The sequence below is a fragment of the Grus americana genome, chromosome 8 (genome assembly GCF_028858705.1).
Source record: "Grus americana isolate bGruAme1 chromosome 8, bGruAme1.mat, whole genome shotgun sequence".
Taxonomy (NCBI): Eukaryota; Metazoa; Chordata; class Aves; order Gruiformes; family Gruidae; genus Grus; species Grus americana.
Genome location: NC_072859.1, coordinates 28,689,585 through 28,706,332, shown reverse-complemented (window position 1 = coordinate 28,706,332; position 16,748 = coordinate 28,689,585). Strand labels below are relative to the sequence as shown.

Below are 16,748 nucleotides of genomic sequence, written 5' to 3'. Positions count from 1 at the left end.
TTGGTTACTGTGTCTGTCAGTGGTAAACTGTACAGCCCTCTTGGAGCTGGGAACAGGGCACACAACTTCGGACTTCCTTAGCCAACGGTCATCTAAAATTTTAGTAAAATGCATCAAACCTTACTTTTATGTATTTGGCAATGTTTTTCTGGATTTAATATAGTTTGTTGAGATCTATATTTGGAAATTAAAATAGACCTGTGAAGATATGGGAAGACCTTGTATTCCCATGCAGCAGTTTTATGGAAAACAACCCCAAACCCAATGTTGCTCTCTGTAAGTGTTTTATTGTTCACAGTTTTGGTCCAGCTGGGTAATATTTACATCTGCCAGTTGCTTGTGCGGTCTTTACATTCAGCTATAAGATATTATTCAGAATTTGAGATATCACTCTCTATCCCAAGTTCAAAACCACATCTTTTTCTGATTTAAATAATTGCTTATCACAAAACCTCTGATGAAACATGCCAGCTTTCTTATCGTGTTAATGTTTTTGTGGAAAGAGTTTTGTAACTCTTGTATTTTTCTGTATTCTTGCTGTATTCGATTTTTTCGACTCTTTCTTCTTTTCCCCCTTCCTTCCATAGCATGAGAAAAGAGTTGATGTAAAAATTAGTTTATTTGCATTTTGTTAATAAATGTTTGAAATGTGTTGTCTTCATTGGAAATGTGCTTATTAATTCATATTTTCATGTTTAATATACTCACTTTTGGTTTTGAATCCCCTTTAAGAAACTTATGCAAAACTAGTTGTATTTCTTATTGTGTTAGATGTAGCATGAACCTAACATTTTCAGGTCAAATAGAATACATTAACTAGCAAAACCTATAACAAAATTTGTTATTACCTTCTACTTCCCTTCAGTTTGTTCATTACTTTGTAATACTTTTTACTGTGAAAATTTGTGTTATGAATTGTTTTACACATGTATGATGCTGAAGTAATAATGAATCATTATGAATGATAATCTACAGATTTTAATTTTTTTCCTTTAACATGGCTTCTTCAGTTGCTTTTGGCAATAATGTGTGTAAACCCATGGAACAGATCTGAACCTTTGAGTGTTGGAGAAACTTGTTTTACAGTAATTAGAAAAAAATCAAAATAAAAAGCTTGGGATTATGATGAAAATAATGCAATTTGCCTGTATTGCTTTTGTTAGAGCAAGTTCTGATTTTTTCAATTTATATTTTTTTACCAGGTGAAGCGGAATGTGTATGACCTAACTAGTATCCCTGTCCGTCACCAGTTATGGGAAGGCTGGCCTCCTTCTGCCACAGACGACTCGGTAAGTAGCTTTGGTTCTCATTTCATTTCTTCTTACAAATAGCTGATTTTACTTGGATTTTTGATCAGAATCACCCAATAGCTTTTGCTGTCCCATATGCAGTAACTTTACACGTATTCCAGAGCTTTATCTTGAAAGACAGAAATACTAAAGTACTGGATTACTGAAGCACATTTCCATGGAAATTATTCATGTGTATCAAATTCAGTGCATATTTAAAACGAGAAGGAAACCTGTTCCTAGACTGAAGCAAAACTGCACAACATTTGGCAAGTTGAAGTCTGTTGCAGTATTGGACTTGAGAAAGAGAGTCCTGTTTTTAACATGTACTCTGAGTGCACACTGAGATATTTTACTCAGTAGCGTACATTAGTTCACCTGTACGCTTAAGCCTGTGTCTGGCTTTAAGCAGGAGGTGTTCCTGTTGAAAGCAGTGGAGAGCTTTACTTGCTTTTAAAGTATCTACTTTGGTTCTTGTTGGACTAGTAAGAATTTATGTACATTTGCAAGATTACATTTTGAAATCGTAAATAATACCTATACAGTACAATATGTATTCAATTTTTAAATGTATGATGCAGGTTTTAGAATTGCCATTATTTAGAAATGAAAGGCAATCTTAGCTGAGATCAATAGGAACCCTCGGTGACAGTGTCAGCTAACTGTGCATTGCCTACAAATTCATGAAATTGTGGGACTTAGCTGCACAATTTCATTAAATATTAGACTTGCTTCCTTGCGTGGTTATCCCTACAGTGTATTTTATGTCTTTCAGTTTCACTATGACAATTTTCTTATGTTGGTATATTCCCAATGCCAGCTAGTGAGGTCTGCTTTTATTAAAAAACAAAAACAAAAACAAAAAACCCACAACAACAAAACAAACAAAAAAAAGACCAAAACAAAAAAAATGCCTAAAAGGCTGAAATAATTCTGTAGTTATGTTGTATATAGATTTTGTGACCTGAGGAAAAGGCGGGGGGGGGGGGGCGGGGGATGTATTTCTATAAAAATCAGTCATTTAAACTAGAGGTTGAACCTGAGTATTCTACAAAGTGAAAATGGAATTGGGATTTACTTTCTCTATGTATTAGCATTATGTTCTATGCATTACTTTCCTGTCCATTTCTACTCTCTTCTTGTAAAGGGAGAATTGCTGTTTGCATGATAAGGCTGCTGCTTTTTTTAAACTCTGGATAGAGGATTTATGCCAATCAAAAAAAAAAAAAAAAGCAAAGACTGTCTGAATTTCTAATATATTTGTAAAATATGTCTGTGGTAGTGTTTGCAGAAACAGTAGTTAAGTTTGAGAGAGGTGGGTAAATCTATGTCCATGTATTCAAGGACATATCTGAGACGATAGATGTAAGATCTGAAATAACAGCATGGTGTCATGTGGTAATTACAGTCTTTGAAATGTGGATCCATTTTAACATTTTATTAGTTTACATTAGCCCAAAAAGGAATTGGAAACTCAACACTTCTAATCCGTTTTCCCACAGCTGTTAGGTTTTCCCGTATTTCTTTTTTCTCCCCTTTCTTTTGAATAGGATACCTCACATATGTAAAACTCATAAATCTGTTTTAAGTCTGCTTTTACAAGTGACATTGTTGCAGGTGAATTTTTCCCCTTTTCATCTTTAATGAAATTGGTGAATGTTGAGTCATCTGCTCCAAAGCAGGAGAGTCCTCAAAGCTCACTGCTCGGGTCTGGTGCAGCTGAGACTTGTCAGCTGTGTAAACAGATTTGAATGTGTTACCAACAAAAATATAATTAATTTCTGTCTAAAATTGGAGGCCATAGCTTACTATTTATAAAGATCTAATGTCAGCAATGACTATCTGTGATTCTGTGATCTGAACATTTTCTCCTTTGCAAATTAGAAATATTCAGTAATAATTACTTTAGTAATTAGTCATGATGTCTTTAGTTCAGGGGCAAATTTTTAAAATCATTTTTGCCGTCATGAGTTTTTAATTTGCTGTATTGTGTAGTGCTCCGTTGCAATCGAAGAGTTAAACAAAGACTTGATTAAAATACTTTTTCATTTACATGTTATGCAGCATAAGAAATACTTTGTAATACCACAGGAGGTTTTTTCAGTGCAGTTCTCGTTAACCTTTGGCTTAGCAAACAGGACAACTAAATAGACTTCGCATAATTGGATTCCTGTATCATCTTGAGTCTCTTATGAACCTGACAGACTACAGTCTTCTGACATTATCAGGAAATTTAGTGGAGTCAATAGTCATTTAAAACATTGTTGCTTCATCTCCCTTCAGAGTTAAGATATGTTCTCTGCTTGTACTATCTAATGAAATATGGGATACTGTATGAATTGTCAATAACTCTTTCAGATCCTTTTGCACGCTTTCACCAGGGAAATGGGTATCAAAACCTCCACACACAGGAGAATGTTTTCATGCTGTGTCAGTTTGATTGTGGGAAACAAGGCATACATAGTCGGTGGAAATCTCATGTTCACCATTCGGCAAGGACATATTTTAGCTTTTATCATGCCTGAATAATTTTAACGCCACAAATTATATCTGTTCTGCTCATTAAAGTTCAAACAAAGTAAATGTATGAGTTTATATCGTTCTTTTTTTTTAACAAGTTTACTTAAGTAAAACTTTAACTATAATAAAGACTTAATTTATCTGGTTTGGGGTATATATCATCAACTGATGTAATGAAGTCTTGAAAATTATCCTAGAAAACCGGAAAAAAATTATAATTTGATTTAAATAGATTCACAGTTTGTTCTTAATCTTTATTTTGGCTATTGAAACAACTGTAACATTGCTGACCTTGTAAAATGAAAATGAAGCCAGAATAATTTACTAAAATTTCTGAAATGTATTCCGTTTCTCTTTGCTGTATTGGCCAAACTTCTGAACTTCCACTGGTAATTACTGCTATTGCCAAGTGGAATGAGCAACCTTCAAATATGCATGTGTTTAAAAAAAAAAAAAAATCTGAGATCAGTCATAGGTGACATTTTAGTTACAGGTTTTATGTGGAAGCATTGTGATTTTAATTATATAAGAACAGGTGACTTTGTGGATATTAGCATTACACATGTATATTTGAGGTAAAACTTTTTTCCCCCTTGAGGTCAAACTTTTTTCCCCCTTGAGGTCACTGGTTTTTTATTTCTTTCGGCAAGATGGTTTTTTCTCCCTGATGTTTCTCTTCATTTTGGTAGCATAGAACAGCAATGCCCAATATGGGAAGGAGGAGAGAGGTTGCTTTTGTGTTGCTTTTGTTCTCGGTATTTAAGCTAAAACTTTTTTCTTAATTAGTTCATTGTCTTAAGTCATTTCAGCATAGCGATGAGAAATGTCAGCTTCTTCATAAGTAATGACAATGAGCTTAACAAAATGGCAAATGTTTCTGCATGAAAATCATGTAAAACTTTTAGGATGAAGTTTGGAAGGGTAAAGGGGAGAGAGACAAAAACAGAGGATGAAGCGCCTGATGTAACTGTGCCCTTGCACGCAGATCCCGTACAGAGGAACTCAGCATCCGTCCTTCCACCTGCTGTCGGGAACACTTTGTTTCCCTCAACAGTACGGTTGGTCAAGACCTTTTATCCTCACTTCACGATGAGTAACTGTACTTCTTTACTGTATAGATAAGCCAATGGATATTAGTTTAGGTAGAAATAGATCTACAACTACAAGTTATTTGGCTGCACTACTGAAGAGTCACGTTTCAGAAGTGACACGTGTGTAGCCACTAACGTATTGAGGCTCTGCGTCATCCCCTGTGAACACGACCACCTTCAGTTCCGTGATGGCTGTAGCAGATGCGGTTGATGTTCCTTAGCTGAATTTAATGAAGACTTCTAGGTTATAATGAAAATTCTCAAATGCTGATGTATGATCTAATTAGCACTGGTGTTATATTTAGCTATTTCATTGCTAAGTACTAAGCACAGTCTGTCTGCACAGATAGAAATTAAGAATGCCGATAAATAGTGTTCTGGTACAAAGTCAAACCATTTATGACGCTTTTTGGCTGATCTCCAGATTTTTGAAGAGGTTGACTATTAAGCATCTGAGTAATTAGTATTTGGGAGTAGATATTTCTTTCCCTTTCTGGGTCTTACAAAGGCTTTCTGGACAGAAAGTTCATTACCGCATGCTGTCATTGTGATATGAAAACAAGTTGTGAGGTTTACATACACTGGCTGTTTAATTGTAATGGATGCCATGCCTGTATTTACTGGATCATTTGGAATTTTCCCTCTGGAATTGATATGACTAAAGAATGAATAGTCCTGACAGAGAAAGTGTCTATTAATCAGAAGTGTAAAATTGACTAAATTTAAATTAAAATATATACATTATTAGAAAATACTCAACTATTATTTTCTGTGTAAGAATATCATAATTATGATTTGTATTGTCTGTGATGTTAATTATTTTGTATGTTACTTTGCTCCTGTTCTTATAAATTGCTTGCAGTGGGGTAGTAGAGTGAATCCTTTTAATTTAGATACCTAGAAGAATACTTGCAGTGTGTTTTGTTATGTGGGTTCAGGAATGTGGTAAAGTTTCAATTTAACATTTATACTGTAATCCCAGGTTAGTAGCGAAAATAGTTAGACAGTACCCAGTCTTGGAAGTTCATGGTAATCCATGAAGCAGCACATTCATCATTATTAAGAAACAGAAAAGTAACTGAGTAATTTAACAAACAGTTCCTAAATGTCTTTATTTGAGATGACATTCTGACTTTGACTTATAGCTTGCTTGGATGTTTTTATGTGTATAAAAGTATCATGAATTATCATGTTCTTTCCCCAGAACAGACAAGGAGGTTACAGTTGTTCCTTCACAATTTTTTTTTTACCTCATCCCTTTGTCTATTTTCTATTTATAAAAATTAAGATAAAATGATTGGAATGAATTTCATTTATATAAAAATTACCATGTCAGGGATAATCAGTTTTGTGTTATGTTTCTACTTTTTTGTCATAAAAGAATTTATTTAGGATTGTCCAATTTTAAAACATAAAATAACTCAAATGAAGTGATCTACACCTATCACCTTGCTTTTGGGAAGGGTTTATTTCCTCACTTTGTGGTAGTGACCCTTACAGAAGTGCAAGGAAAAAACCCTATTGTATCATTATATTAAATATACAAGTCAGTCTAGTAGGTATGACTTTAAAAAAACCTAAAACCCAAACCCCAACCAACCAAAAAACCCCAACCTTTCAGTTTTCATCATTCCTAACTATATTGGGTCCTGATGGGGAAAAAACCATTTGTGATGTTCTGCTCACTCTTTTCCTTCTTGTGGTCTGGTTTTAATGTTGCGTTTTTGAGTTGTTAGAGAATCCTGAAAATGAAAGAAATGGGAAGGCACTCTTTGCTTCTGTTTGATGTAAGGATATTTGGATGGCAGTAGCCATGATCACAGAAATCTGGGAAAATTAAGATCACCTTTCTTAGTTACCATAAAAAGGGTTCGAGTTTTTATAACTCATTTCATCCATGAATTTAAATGGTCAATAAAATCACAGAATGTTGAGGCTCATCTCGTATTTCTTATGGGGAGGAACAGCAAGATTGATTTGGATGAACACAGGTGTGTTGGGAGTTGGTGAGGTGGTAAGAGTCTGTTTTGTGACAGTTTATTGTCACCGATCAAATAGAAATTGCATCTTTGACAGCAGGTGCTTCTGTTAATCTCTTATCTTTTGGGGAAGGAAGAGACTTCAAAGCAGCGTGTTTAAAGAGGAGTGCAGTTGACTCTACCATACGTATAATCTGATATTTTCATAACTACCATTTGCCTAGAGCATTGATGGTTTTGCTGAGAGAGTCCTCCCATCTGACGGTGTAGAGCCTGTCTTTAGAAGAGCAGGTCCGCATGGAGCTTGCTTTCTGTGTCATGGAGGGCTTAAGGAAAATTCCCATAAACAACATACTAGATAAAAGGCAGGTAGCATATCCAAGCTCGTGTCCTGAATTCCTTGTCTGTCCAGACCAGTGCTTCCACTTGCTGTTCAGAGTTGTGCCAAGGACAGAGTGTAATTAAAAGGACTCAAGTTTCCTCGTTAGATGATTTAGAGCTTTCATACTGGCATCAGCATATCCCAGATTTGCTCTGCTGTCCTCTGTTAACTGGTGACAATGCTTTGTGTTCTACAGGGAAGATTTTATAACTTTTACTGAAACTTCACTGCTTTTAGAGAATACAATCTCTGGCTTTATCTGAGATTCCAGTTGCTCTTTGTAATGAAGAATAACTGCTGTCACGTTATAATTTTTTTTTCTGTTAAGTTTTTATTGCTGCTTTATTAAAGAAGAAAAAAAATCCAACTATATTTGGTTCCTGTTTGAATATGGCTTGGATTTTGTTGCCAGTTCTTGGGCATAATCAAGCGGAGCAAGATAAGGATGTCCTTGCGTTACTTGGCACACACAGAGACTAGTGCTGATGCTGATTTATTTGCTTATCTAAGGGAAGGCATGAGGCAAGGAAGGAGGATGCTGGTTTTGACGTACCTCCTGTGTCCTGTGGATCTCCGTGAGGTTGCTTACCTTTCTGAACTGCAAAATTTGGCTGTTCTGCCCTGACAACTGGGTAGATACCAGCTTAAAGGCACATAGTCTGCCCATTGTGGTATGTTCTCTTCTGTGCTAAAAATAAATAGGAGGGTAATGATGTAATTATTAGGATTCTGGTAGAGAATGAGATCAGCTTATAAAAAAGTGATTTCGGTTCGCTGAATTAACAGGTTTCCTAGATGCATGTTTGAAACTACAGTGTATTAATTCTTTAAAGAAAGATAACTAATATTTATTAGCAAGGTGTAAAGAGAGTTTATCTTTTCAGCAAAGTACCTCAAGCTTTGCTTCAGAGACTTATTCCAACAGATAAATTGAAGAACTTTTTATCCCAGTAGAATATGTCCTCCCCATGGGGTATGTTTGTTGTTCCAGTTTACAGATTGCCTATTTTTGCGTGTGTGCTGTGGTTAATGGCCTGTCCTAAAGGGTTCTGTCCAGTACACTGTAATTATTCTTCTATGGTTTTTAATCAATATATTTATTAATATACTTGATGGGCCAAGAAGTTGGGATACTTTTTTTTCATAACTGGAGACTTGTAAATGTACATTTTGTCCTTCTTGATAAATTAGAATAAGGGGAAGCTTTATGCCTATAATTTTCATTGGTAGTTAATGCAGCCTGCAGGGACAATGGGAATTACTCTAGAGATACGATGAACAGAGATCCCTTATGATCTGCTGGGTTCCTGGAGACTTGTTCTGTGACACTTTCAGTGCGTTACAGAGTTGTGGTGTGCAGCGTAATGGTGCTTTTAAGCACAATTGCACTCGGGCATTACCGCGTCGTATTCACGGACCTCCATCTTCTAAGGATCTCCATTTTGGATGGTGTAGCGCAGGCCTTGAGGAATCAGAAGGACTTTTTTATGAGAATGCTAAGGACTGTTAGGGAAAGCTATGGCATAAAAACCCACACATCCTTCTGACTTCAACAGTTGCCAAGACCTGTTGCCCGTGGTTGTTGTATTGCTTAGTGCGAATCAATAAGAGTTCCACCCTTTGGCCACTTTCTGGGTACCTTGGCCCATCCTCGTTGCTCTCTGCTCTCTGCAAAGAGCCTCCCTGGCTAAAAGGCTGCCTCTTCTAAATACATTAAATCAATAATCAAATCAATGTTGAGCCCTCTCCAGTCGTTGCTTAATAATGCTGCTTGCAGATGAAACCTCTGGTAGTGTTTCCATTTTTAATAAACCTCTACCTGCTACAGTTGGTGAAAATTGTTGGTATTGTCAGTGGGAGCATTTCTGTCCTTTACCGTGCGATTGTTGACAGTTGCGATCAGCACAGAACATCCTGCTTTTACACTTTTATTACTTTCAAAGTACAAATTTGAATGATGTGGATTCAGATGTATAAAAGAGATAATATTACAGACAGCTTTGAGTGGCAGTTACATATCAAACCTCGCGGGGGTTTGACAGACAACGAATATCGTTATTAGATGCTTTTTCCATAATTGCTGACATTTATCCAGTGTTTCACAGTATTTGCTAATGTATTAATGCAGTCAATCTTTGAGAGGCTGCACATGCCTTTTTAGCCCTGGCTTTTATGGGATTCTTAAATTCATAGACTCACAGATACTTATTCCCTGCTGGTTGCCGTAGTGACAGAGCTCAGAGATAAGCCAAGACAGAGCCCTTTTGTGATTGCTTTTCAGGTGACATTCAGCGGCAGCTTGAGTAGAGTGTCCTTTTATAGTTCCTGTAATTCAGAAAATGATAACAGCTTTTTGCTGCTTAGAAGAGAGGGCTCTAGACTGCTCCCGGCGGGATTTCGGTTTGCTGTGCTACTTCATACCGACGGCAGCCTGATAAAGTTCTTATTATTGTGGAGATTTCAAAGTGCAGGGGATTGAATTAATTATGACAGGTTGTAAAAATCGAGACTGATGCTGCAAATCAAACTTTAAAGCCCTAGTACATGTTCCCAGACACACAAGTTAAATCCAAACATTTTAAGCAACTGGCAGTATTAATTGTAGGAACTAGATTAATTAACCTGTATACTAGTTAGGCGGTCCTGAAATACCAACCAGTTCAGTAGCTTTCTGTAAATAGGTATCAACTGGCCCTTTGTTGCTAGAACTAGCTAAAAAATATCATTAAAATGAATTTTTTGAGAAGGATTTTTGAAAACTAAACACAGCTCTTCCTTTGCAATAGTTTCTTCAGTCAGAATCACCTACCTATGTCTCAAGCTTCCCAGACATACAATAGAAATTGTTGACTTATATAGGACATACCTCAAATCTTTCCAAGTGTAAGTAGGATGGTTGTCTTCCATTGTGTTAGAGAGAAAACGAAATTTTGTCACCTGCTGAATAATGAAAATTTGAGCTAAGAAAATTTGCTATTTATACTAGTTCTGAAATCTCCCGTTAAAATGGGAAACAAGATTTTGTGAAATGCAAGTACTTAAAAAGTTGCATCAGTCTGGTATTTTGTAGTACAATGACTACATTTTGAAACACTGTGGTGGTTAAATTTGGGGATTTTTTTCCCCCTAATACTGTGAAATACTTCATTTGCAGCAGCCTTGATTTCTTTATAGTGACTTAATGATTCAATTCAAAGCAATCATTCTCATTACCATTGTCAAATGTAGGGCATTGAGTCAGGAAATTGGATTCTTTCATATAGCATAGCTGTTTATGATTTAAATCCTGGGGACTAACATGAAGTTTTCTAGTTTATACAGTGGAGATATTGCTTTCCACTGGAAAAAGTTATGATAATTATTCCTGATGTTTTCTAATTTATTATTTTTTCTCCCCAATAGCTGCTAAAATTCTAGAACTTTCTTATAATTAAAAAAAAAAATCTCCAGGTGGCACAGTCATCTTTGACGGACTTTTATTTGAAGTAAGTTAGCCCTGGTACAGCACCACAGTGATGCACTTTGTGGGATGTGAGCTAGTCACCTTTGCCTGACAATGCTGTGCTGAAGGGATTTCTTGGATGGTGCTGCTTGTGCCTATTTGCGTTTCCAAACTCAGTCTGGATTGCTGAAGTTCTCTTTAGATATTTCAGGTGACAGAAAGGCACAGAAAGATGCACAACGTTATCTCCAACTAGCACTGAGGTCCAAGAAACCAGTTGCCACTCATCATGACTGGGTTTTTGGTGCTTTGAAGGCTCTTGCTGAGAGATGTTCCCTCCCTAGATACAACTGCAGACTATCTGTTCCAGTAACCTGTTCCTCATAGGTAACATACTACATCATTCTCTGCATTCTCTTTCCTAAACTCCAGATCCTGTTCCCTCATGGAATAAGGGCCACTTTTCCACTAGGTCTTTGAATTTTCAGTTGTCTTCCTACAAGATATAAAATTCTCATTCTTTAGAATGTATATATTTAAAACTTATTGTCAGGAAATACTGATGTACAAATTTTGCATTTGTTTACCATTTCATACTACGTTATGTTTTGAGATTCTGCTGTTTGATCTCATGACTTCTTTTGAGGGATAACTTTAAGGAAAGTTATATACCTGCCTGTGCCAGTTGCAAACCGTTTGCTGTAATTCCTTGTGCATTTTAAAGTGCGAACTATCAGTTTCAACTGCTACTTCCCTCATAAACCGTAAAGGGTAATTGCATTGCTAAATAACTGTCACATTTTATCTCAGAAATGTCAATTTCAATGTGTTTGCCAAGTGCATGAGGATCTTTTACAAAAAGGACTCAAAAAGCCAAATTCATTGCTGGTATACCAGCGCTATCAACTAAAATTGCATCGCCTTCTACCAAGAGAATTAAACCTCATTTTGGCTTAACCGGTTGTAATCAACCTTAGTTTTGTAGGAAGGGCTGGTAGCAAATTTTGAGATTACTGTTAGTGAATTAATGAATTAATTCACTAAATTCAATTGTCGTTGGAATTTTAAAGCATAAACAACACCAGCAGTGTTATAGACATAATTATGTGTCATCTTCTACTGTTTTCTTCTTTTGCAAGAGAGTGACAATCTGCTAGCTCTATTAAGACAATGTTTTTAGCTGTTCCTGCTTTGAAACTCATAGACACAATAGTTATTTTTATTTAAAAAGTTCATAAAGGAGTAGAGTTTAAAGTTAGTAAACAGGGACTGACTGAGACTGCTACTTCAATTTACCACTTCAGTGTTGCTTCCAATTTCTGTCTTTATATTGGCAGAACCTGCAAATCAAAATATGATAGAGGTGACCGTATGTATATAGAGAAGTATTGGTAGGATAGATCAAGGCAGTCTGGATCTCTGAAGTACACCATGAGACAATGCACTGGTGGAGTATATTGTATATATAACACCATTCCACCTCTTCATCTACATGCACAAGAACTCCATTGGAAGTTTTTGTGTCCCAACAGAGGCAGCAGCAGGAACCACTCTTCTTCCTGTGAGTTTATACCAAAGTCATGGTAATCTTTACTGGAGGGAGTTTTTGCAGGACTACCAGTGACTGACTTTCTCTGGAGCACCTAGCTATAGACAGTCACTAGCCGTTACAGTCACTGGAGATTACTAGCTAACTCTGAAGTAACCTCTTGTCTCGTTCTGCGGGTACATAGGCTCTTTACCCTCTTAACTCCTCCTGTGTGCTTGATGCTCAGCTGGGCTTTCTTCCAAACCAATTACACATTTTGCCATGTAGTAATAGCACCTTGTGTACATTAAGCTGTATCCCAGATTTCAGAGGAGGGTGCTTTTGCTCTCATTTTTAGAGATCTAGTCCTGAGATAACTCCCACTCAACAAGCTGTTTTGAAAATGCTAAAAAAATTGCCTGTGCTGATCAAATTACATTCAGCCAGAGTTTAACCTACAACTATATCCTGTTAAAAAGTTTTCATTCTGTACGCTTTTGGAGCTTCATCTTAGACATCCCTTTGTACCTTCATCAAACACTATATTGTCACAGAAACACCTCTGAATGACGATGTGTTTGGTGGAACAGCCCTGCAGCCCATTTGTCCTTGACCAGGAGGAGTTCTGCTCTCAGGAGTGCTCACGAAGGGCATGGTTTGGCATAAAGCAGAAGGTGCCAAGGTTCTTGGAGTACTCAGTGAAGAGAGAGAGATAGATACTTCAGATTCAGTTAACAGGAATGGTCTTATTTAGGTGCCTAACTCACCTTGCAGAAACTAAAATATTCATTTCAGTGTCAAGATGTTATAGAAGTACTACATTTACTGCGTGCCCTGCTGAGAGAAGCTAGCAAGAGCTATTATCAAAGACTCCTTTTCTCCTCAGTCATTTAATAGTAGCAGCTTCTTTTTTATTCTGTGCTCTCGGAGAGCAGAATAGGAAGTGATAATCTCCTTGGAATATAGCAGACACCTGTTTGATAAGTGGTAATTGCATTATTCCTGGAGGATTGTCACAGTGCTGGTTGTTTCTTTGTAATGAAACTCCACTATATAAGCAGAGCAGAGCCTCAGTAGAAGATGTATGAAAATCCATTGCAAGAGATTGAAGGTGTTGGGGACTCTGTAAGCAGAGTTTCACTTTAAGTGTATGGTAAGTGGACTTGCCGAGTAATAGCAGAAGAAAGCTATGTAAAATGACAGCATTGCTTTTGTTATTTTATATGTGAGTGAGAATGTTTGCTATTGCTAGAACTTCACTTGGGGTTTGTTCTAGCTGTGTGCAGAGCCTGATATAATAGTCTTAAGTACTTCCTTGAAAAAAATTGGTATTTAAAGAACGTTAAATTAGTCCACAGATAACTTTTTAAATGCTTAGAATGGAGCTAATCTGGTCGTCTGTTAGGAATTTTTTTGTTAAAGTCCAATAAGTGTTGATAAAACGTGGAACCAAGAAAATATTAGTTGATAAATCTATTTTAGACTTCCTCTACCAAACAAGAGAAGAGCCCTGTTTTCAATAGCAATCACTGAACTGAATTCCTTTTCTAAATGTAGTTACAGCCCAGTGGTCAAAACATAGACCTGAGACAGATTTGTAGCTCTGCAGACTTTACTTATGACATTTAATAAAACACTTTACTTAAGCAACTCAAGCCTTCTCATTTCTAAGAGGAGGCCTGAGATTTAATACTGAACTTTTATGAAAGTCAAAGAAAAGTAGCTACATGGCCTCAGCAGGATTTCAGTAGAAACTGGCCACCTTATTTTTGTTAGATGGCTAAGAAAATCCAGCCTAAAATGTTGGGAATGTTTCCTGTTTGTCTAGTCCTTAGAGGTTTCCAACTAGGAAGACACTTAAATGCTTAATTTTTTAATTATTTATAATGTTCTTTATCATTTGCTTATCACACTTTGAAACTATCCTACATCAACCAAGCACATTCCATATGTAGTTATACTGAATGAATGAAATTAATGCATTTTTACCTGCAACCAACCCACCAATTTAGCATTTAAGAATATTAAAATATTGTTTAGTATTAATACAATTTCTTATTTCTAGTTTTGAACCTTTTTTCTTTAATTGAGGAGGTTTTGTCCTTAGTGCTTTTAATTCTATTGATGTAAAGAGCTAAAGGCATTTTCATATATTCCAGGTAAGGGAAACAGAAAATAAGAAACAATCATCCTTTTCAGAAGCTCATTTTTAGCAGTCAGTAACACCGTGTTTTCAAAAGGCTAACATTGCAAAAATCCAAATTACTTGCAAAGCGATATCCAGGAAGAAGAGGCAGCATAAAAAGCCTATCAGTATTTGAACCATTTGTTGGAAGCAATGTTGCTAGCACAACTGCTTGAACTCTGCCAAGGAATTATATAGTGCTGGAAACATATCCAGGCACTCTTCTGTTTTGCCATCCAAAGCATTGTACAATGCCGTGAAGTAAATGGCATCCCACCATAGACCAGAAACGTGCCAAGTATTTGGCTGATACTCTTTGTGAATGCAAAGCAGTTCCCCAGATGTATCTGTGAGTATCTGTGGGCAACGTGTGATCTGGATGAATCAAATTCATTGTTGGTTTATACTGTTGCTTAAATCCTTACCTTAAAAATCTGTTTAATGGTTTTGTATCTCCTCCGAGTAGCAAAAAATAGGCGATTTGTGACCAGACTTAGAACAAACAATATTATTATACCCTCTTCTATGGCAATTACGCAGATACTTAAAGAAAATATCAGAAACCCAACAGACACTGTGTCTCAACACAGAAGCCAAAAACTGAAACAGGACAATGTTGGTATCTTGATTACTTTTCAACCCTTATGCTGTGAAGAATTTTGAGGAAAGAAAATATAGGAAGACAGGTTAACTCTGTTGAGTGTTTTTGCATTTGTTATGAGTCTAAATCCATGTTAAGTGCAGCTGAATTTTTCACGGTTGCTATTAGAATATCAAAAGTAAGAGTGAGCAGTATCACAAAATACCATAACCAGACTGCAGAGCGTGTGATGGTCCTCAGAGAACTGACGGATGAGTGGATGCTGGCGCTTTCCCACCTTTTCAGGTACTAGAGGGCTTCCCGTCCTTTTTCCTGTAGACCTTTTCTTTTGTTTACCTTGGTCCTCCTCTCATTTGGCAACATGAAGTGGATGAACGCTTTGACTCCTGGTATTTGTTGTCACCCAAAGGCAGTCTCTCTCTAGCTTGGGAAAGGTTTGGAAATCCAAATTTATCTCTGAGTAACACTCTGTTAGTCTTAGTAGATCTTGTTTTGCTGAGAGAATACTTTCTGTTCCTGGGACATTCAGGAACGTACAGTGAGTTATGACCTGGTTCTGGGCATATATGTTTTATAGATCAATTCACACAGGTGTACTTATTAATAAGCTCACTTAACCAATTTACATGCATAAGTTTTAACCACCAAGTAATTAGTGAAAGCATTGCCGAGGAACTGGAAATTTGGGAAATGTGTCATTATTTGCATATCAGTATAAAGCAATTACTAAATTAAAGAGTGCACGTTGTGACAAACATGAAGCTCCTTTACTGTTGCTTTGTCAGCGCACATTAACATCAACTTGATGTGAAAGCCTGGCTTTCTCTGCTTGAACTGAAAATCCTAAGGCAGAAGTACACAATGAATCACCCAGAGTTTGGAGGCTAGCACGCTGAATTGCCTTGGGGTTCAGACCGAGGAAAGAAAAAACTGATGTAAAAGACCATTGAGAAAACGTATCAGTGGAAAGTAATTAACTCAAGATCCACAATTAGCCTCATGGTCTATACTTAACTGTGTTCCAGGTCTTTCAGCATTTATTTAATTCTGTTACCCTGTGTTTCAAGTAGCTGCAAATGGGTTGGCAGATTTTTCATCCTTTTTAATATTTACAGGTTTTGTCTAAGAAGAAGAATGAGCTCTGTAAGTGATCATGGGTATTTATTTCAGTCTCTCAAGTATATCTCTTTCATAGTAGAATCTGTTGTACAAGGAAATATTATTTCCCTTTTGTTTCCTTTAAATATATTTGTGGTTTGAAGCAACATTAAGTACTACAATATCCATCTGCTTTAATTCCTAACTTGCCTAACTAGGCTTAATCAAATGAGAAATAATCAAAACGAGGGATCATTTTCCCCTTCATTCAGCTAGCCAACGAGAGCAATAGATGCACAGTAATACGGCTGGTGGTTAACAGCAACCGTAGCAAAAATTGGCATGTGTGTTGAACCAGCGTACCAGAGCTGGGTGTTCCCAGAGGACCGGGCACAACTTTTTCTCAAGCTTGTACAGAAACTCTCGGTAGTGTTTTGTGAAGTTTCCTTTATTGTGGTTGTTGCTGTGACTCCAGCATCTCTCATCTGGGGTCTGAAAGACACAAGTGGCCTGCTCACTGTGCCAGGGACTCTGCTCCAGCCATCCGCCTCCCACCCCGTGTGCTCTTTGTCCACCAGTCGATTCCAGAGCGTCTTCACCATGCTGCTGCCTTCAGCACGTTGTGTAAAGATC

The 16,748-nt window shown here is 36.9% G+C and overlaps 1 protein-coding gene across 3 annotated transcripts in view; it reads left to right on the top strand.

Moving 5' to 3' along the window:
* Window positions 1-16,748, top strand: part of FAF1 (Fas associated factor 1) — a 176,954-nt gene that overhangs the window by 88,915 nt on the left and 71,291 nt on the right. For all 3 annotated transcript variants that reach the window (XR_008578004.1, XM_054833154.1, XM_054833153.1), the window contains one exon: window positions 1,203-1,289. Coding sequence is in view for 2 of the 3 variants with exons in the window: in XM_054833154.1 (XP_054689129.1) it covers window positions 1,203-1,289 (87 nt within the window). In the remaining variant the exon portion in view is untranslated. The remainder of the gene's footprint in view (window positions 1-1,202; window positions 1,290-16,748) is intronic.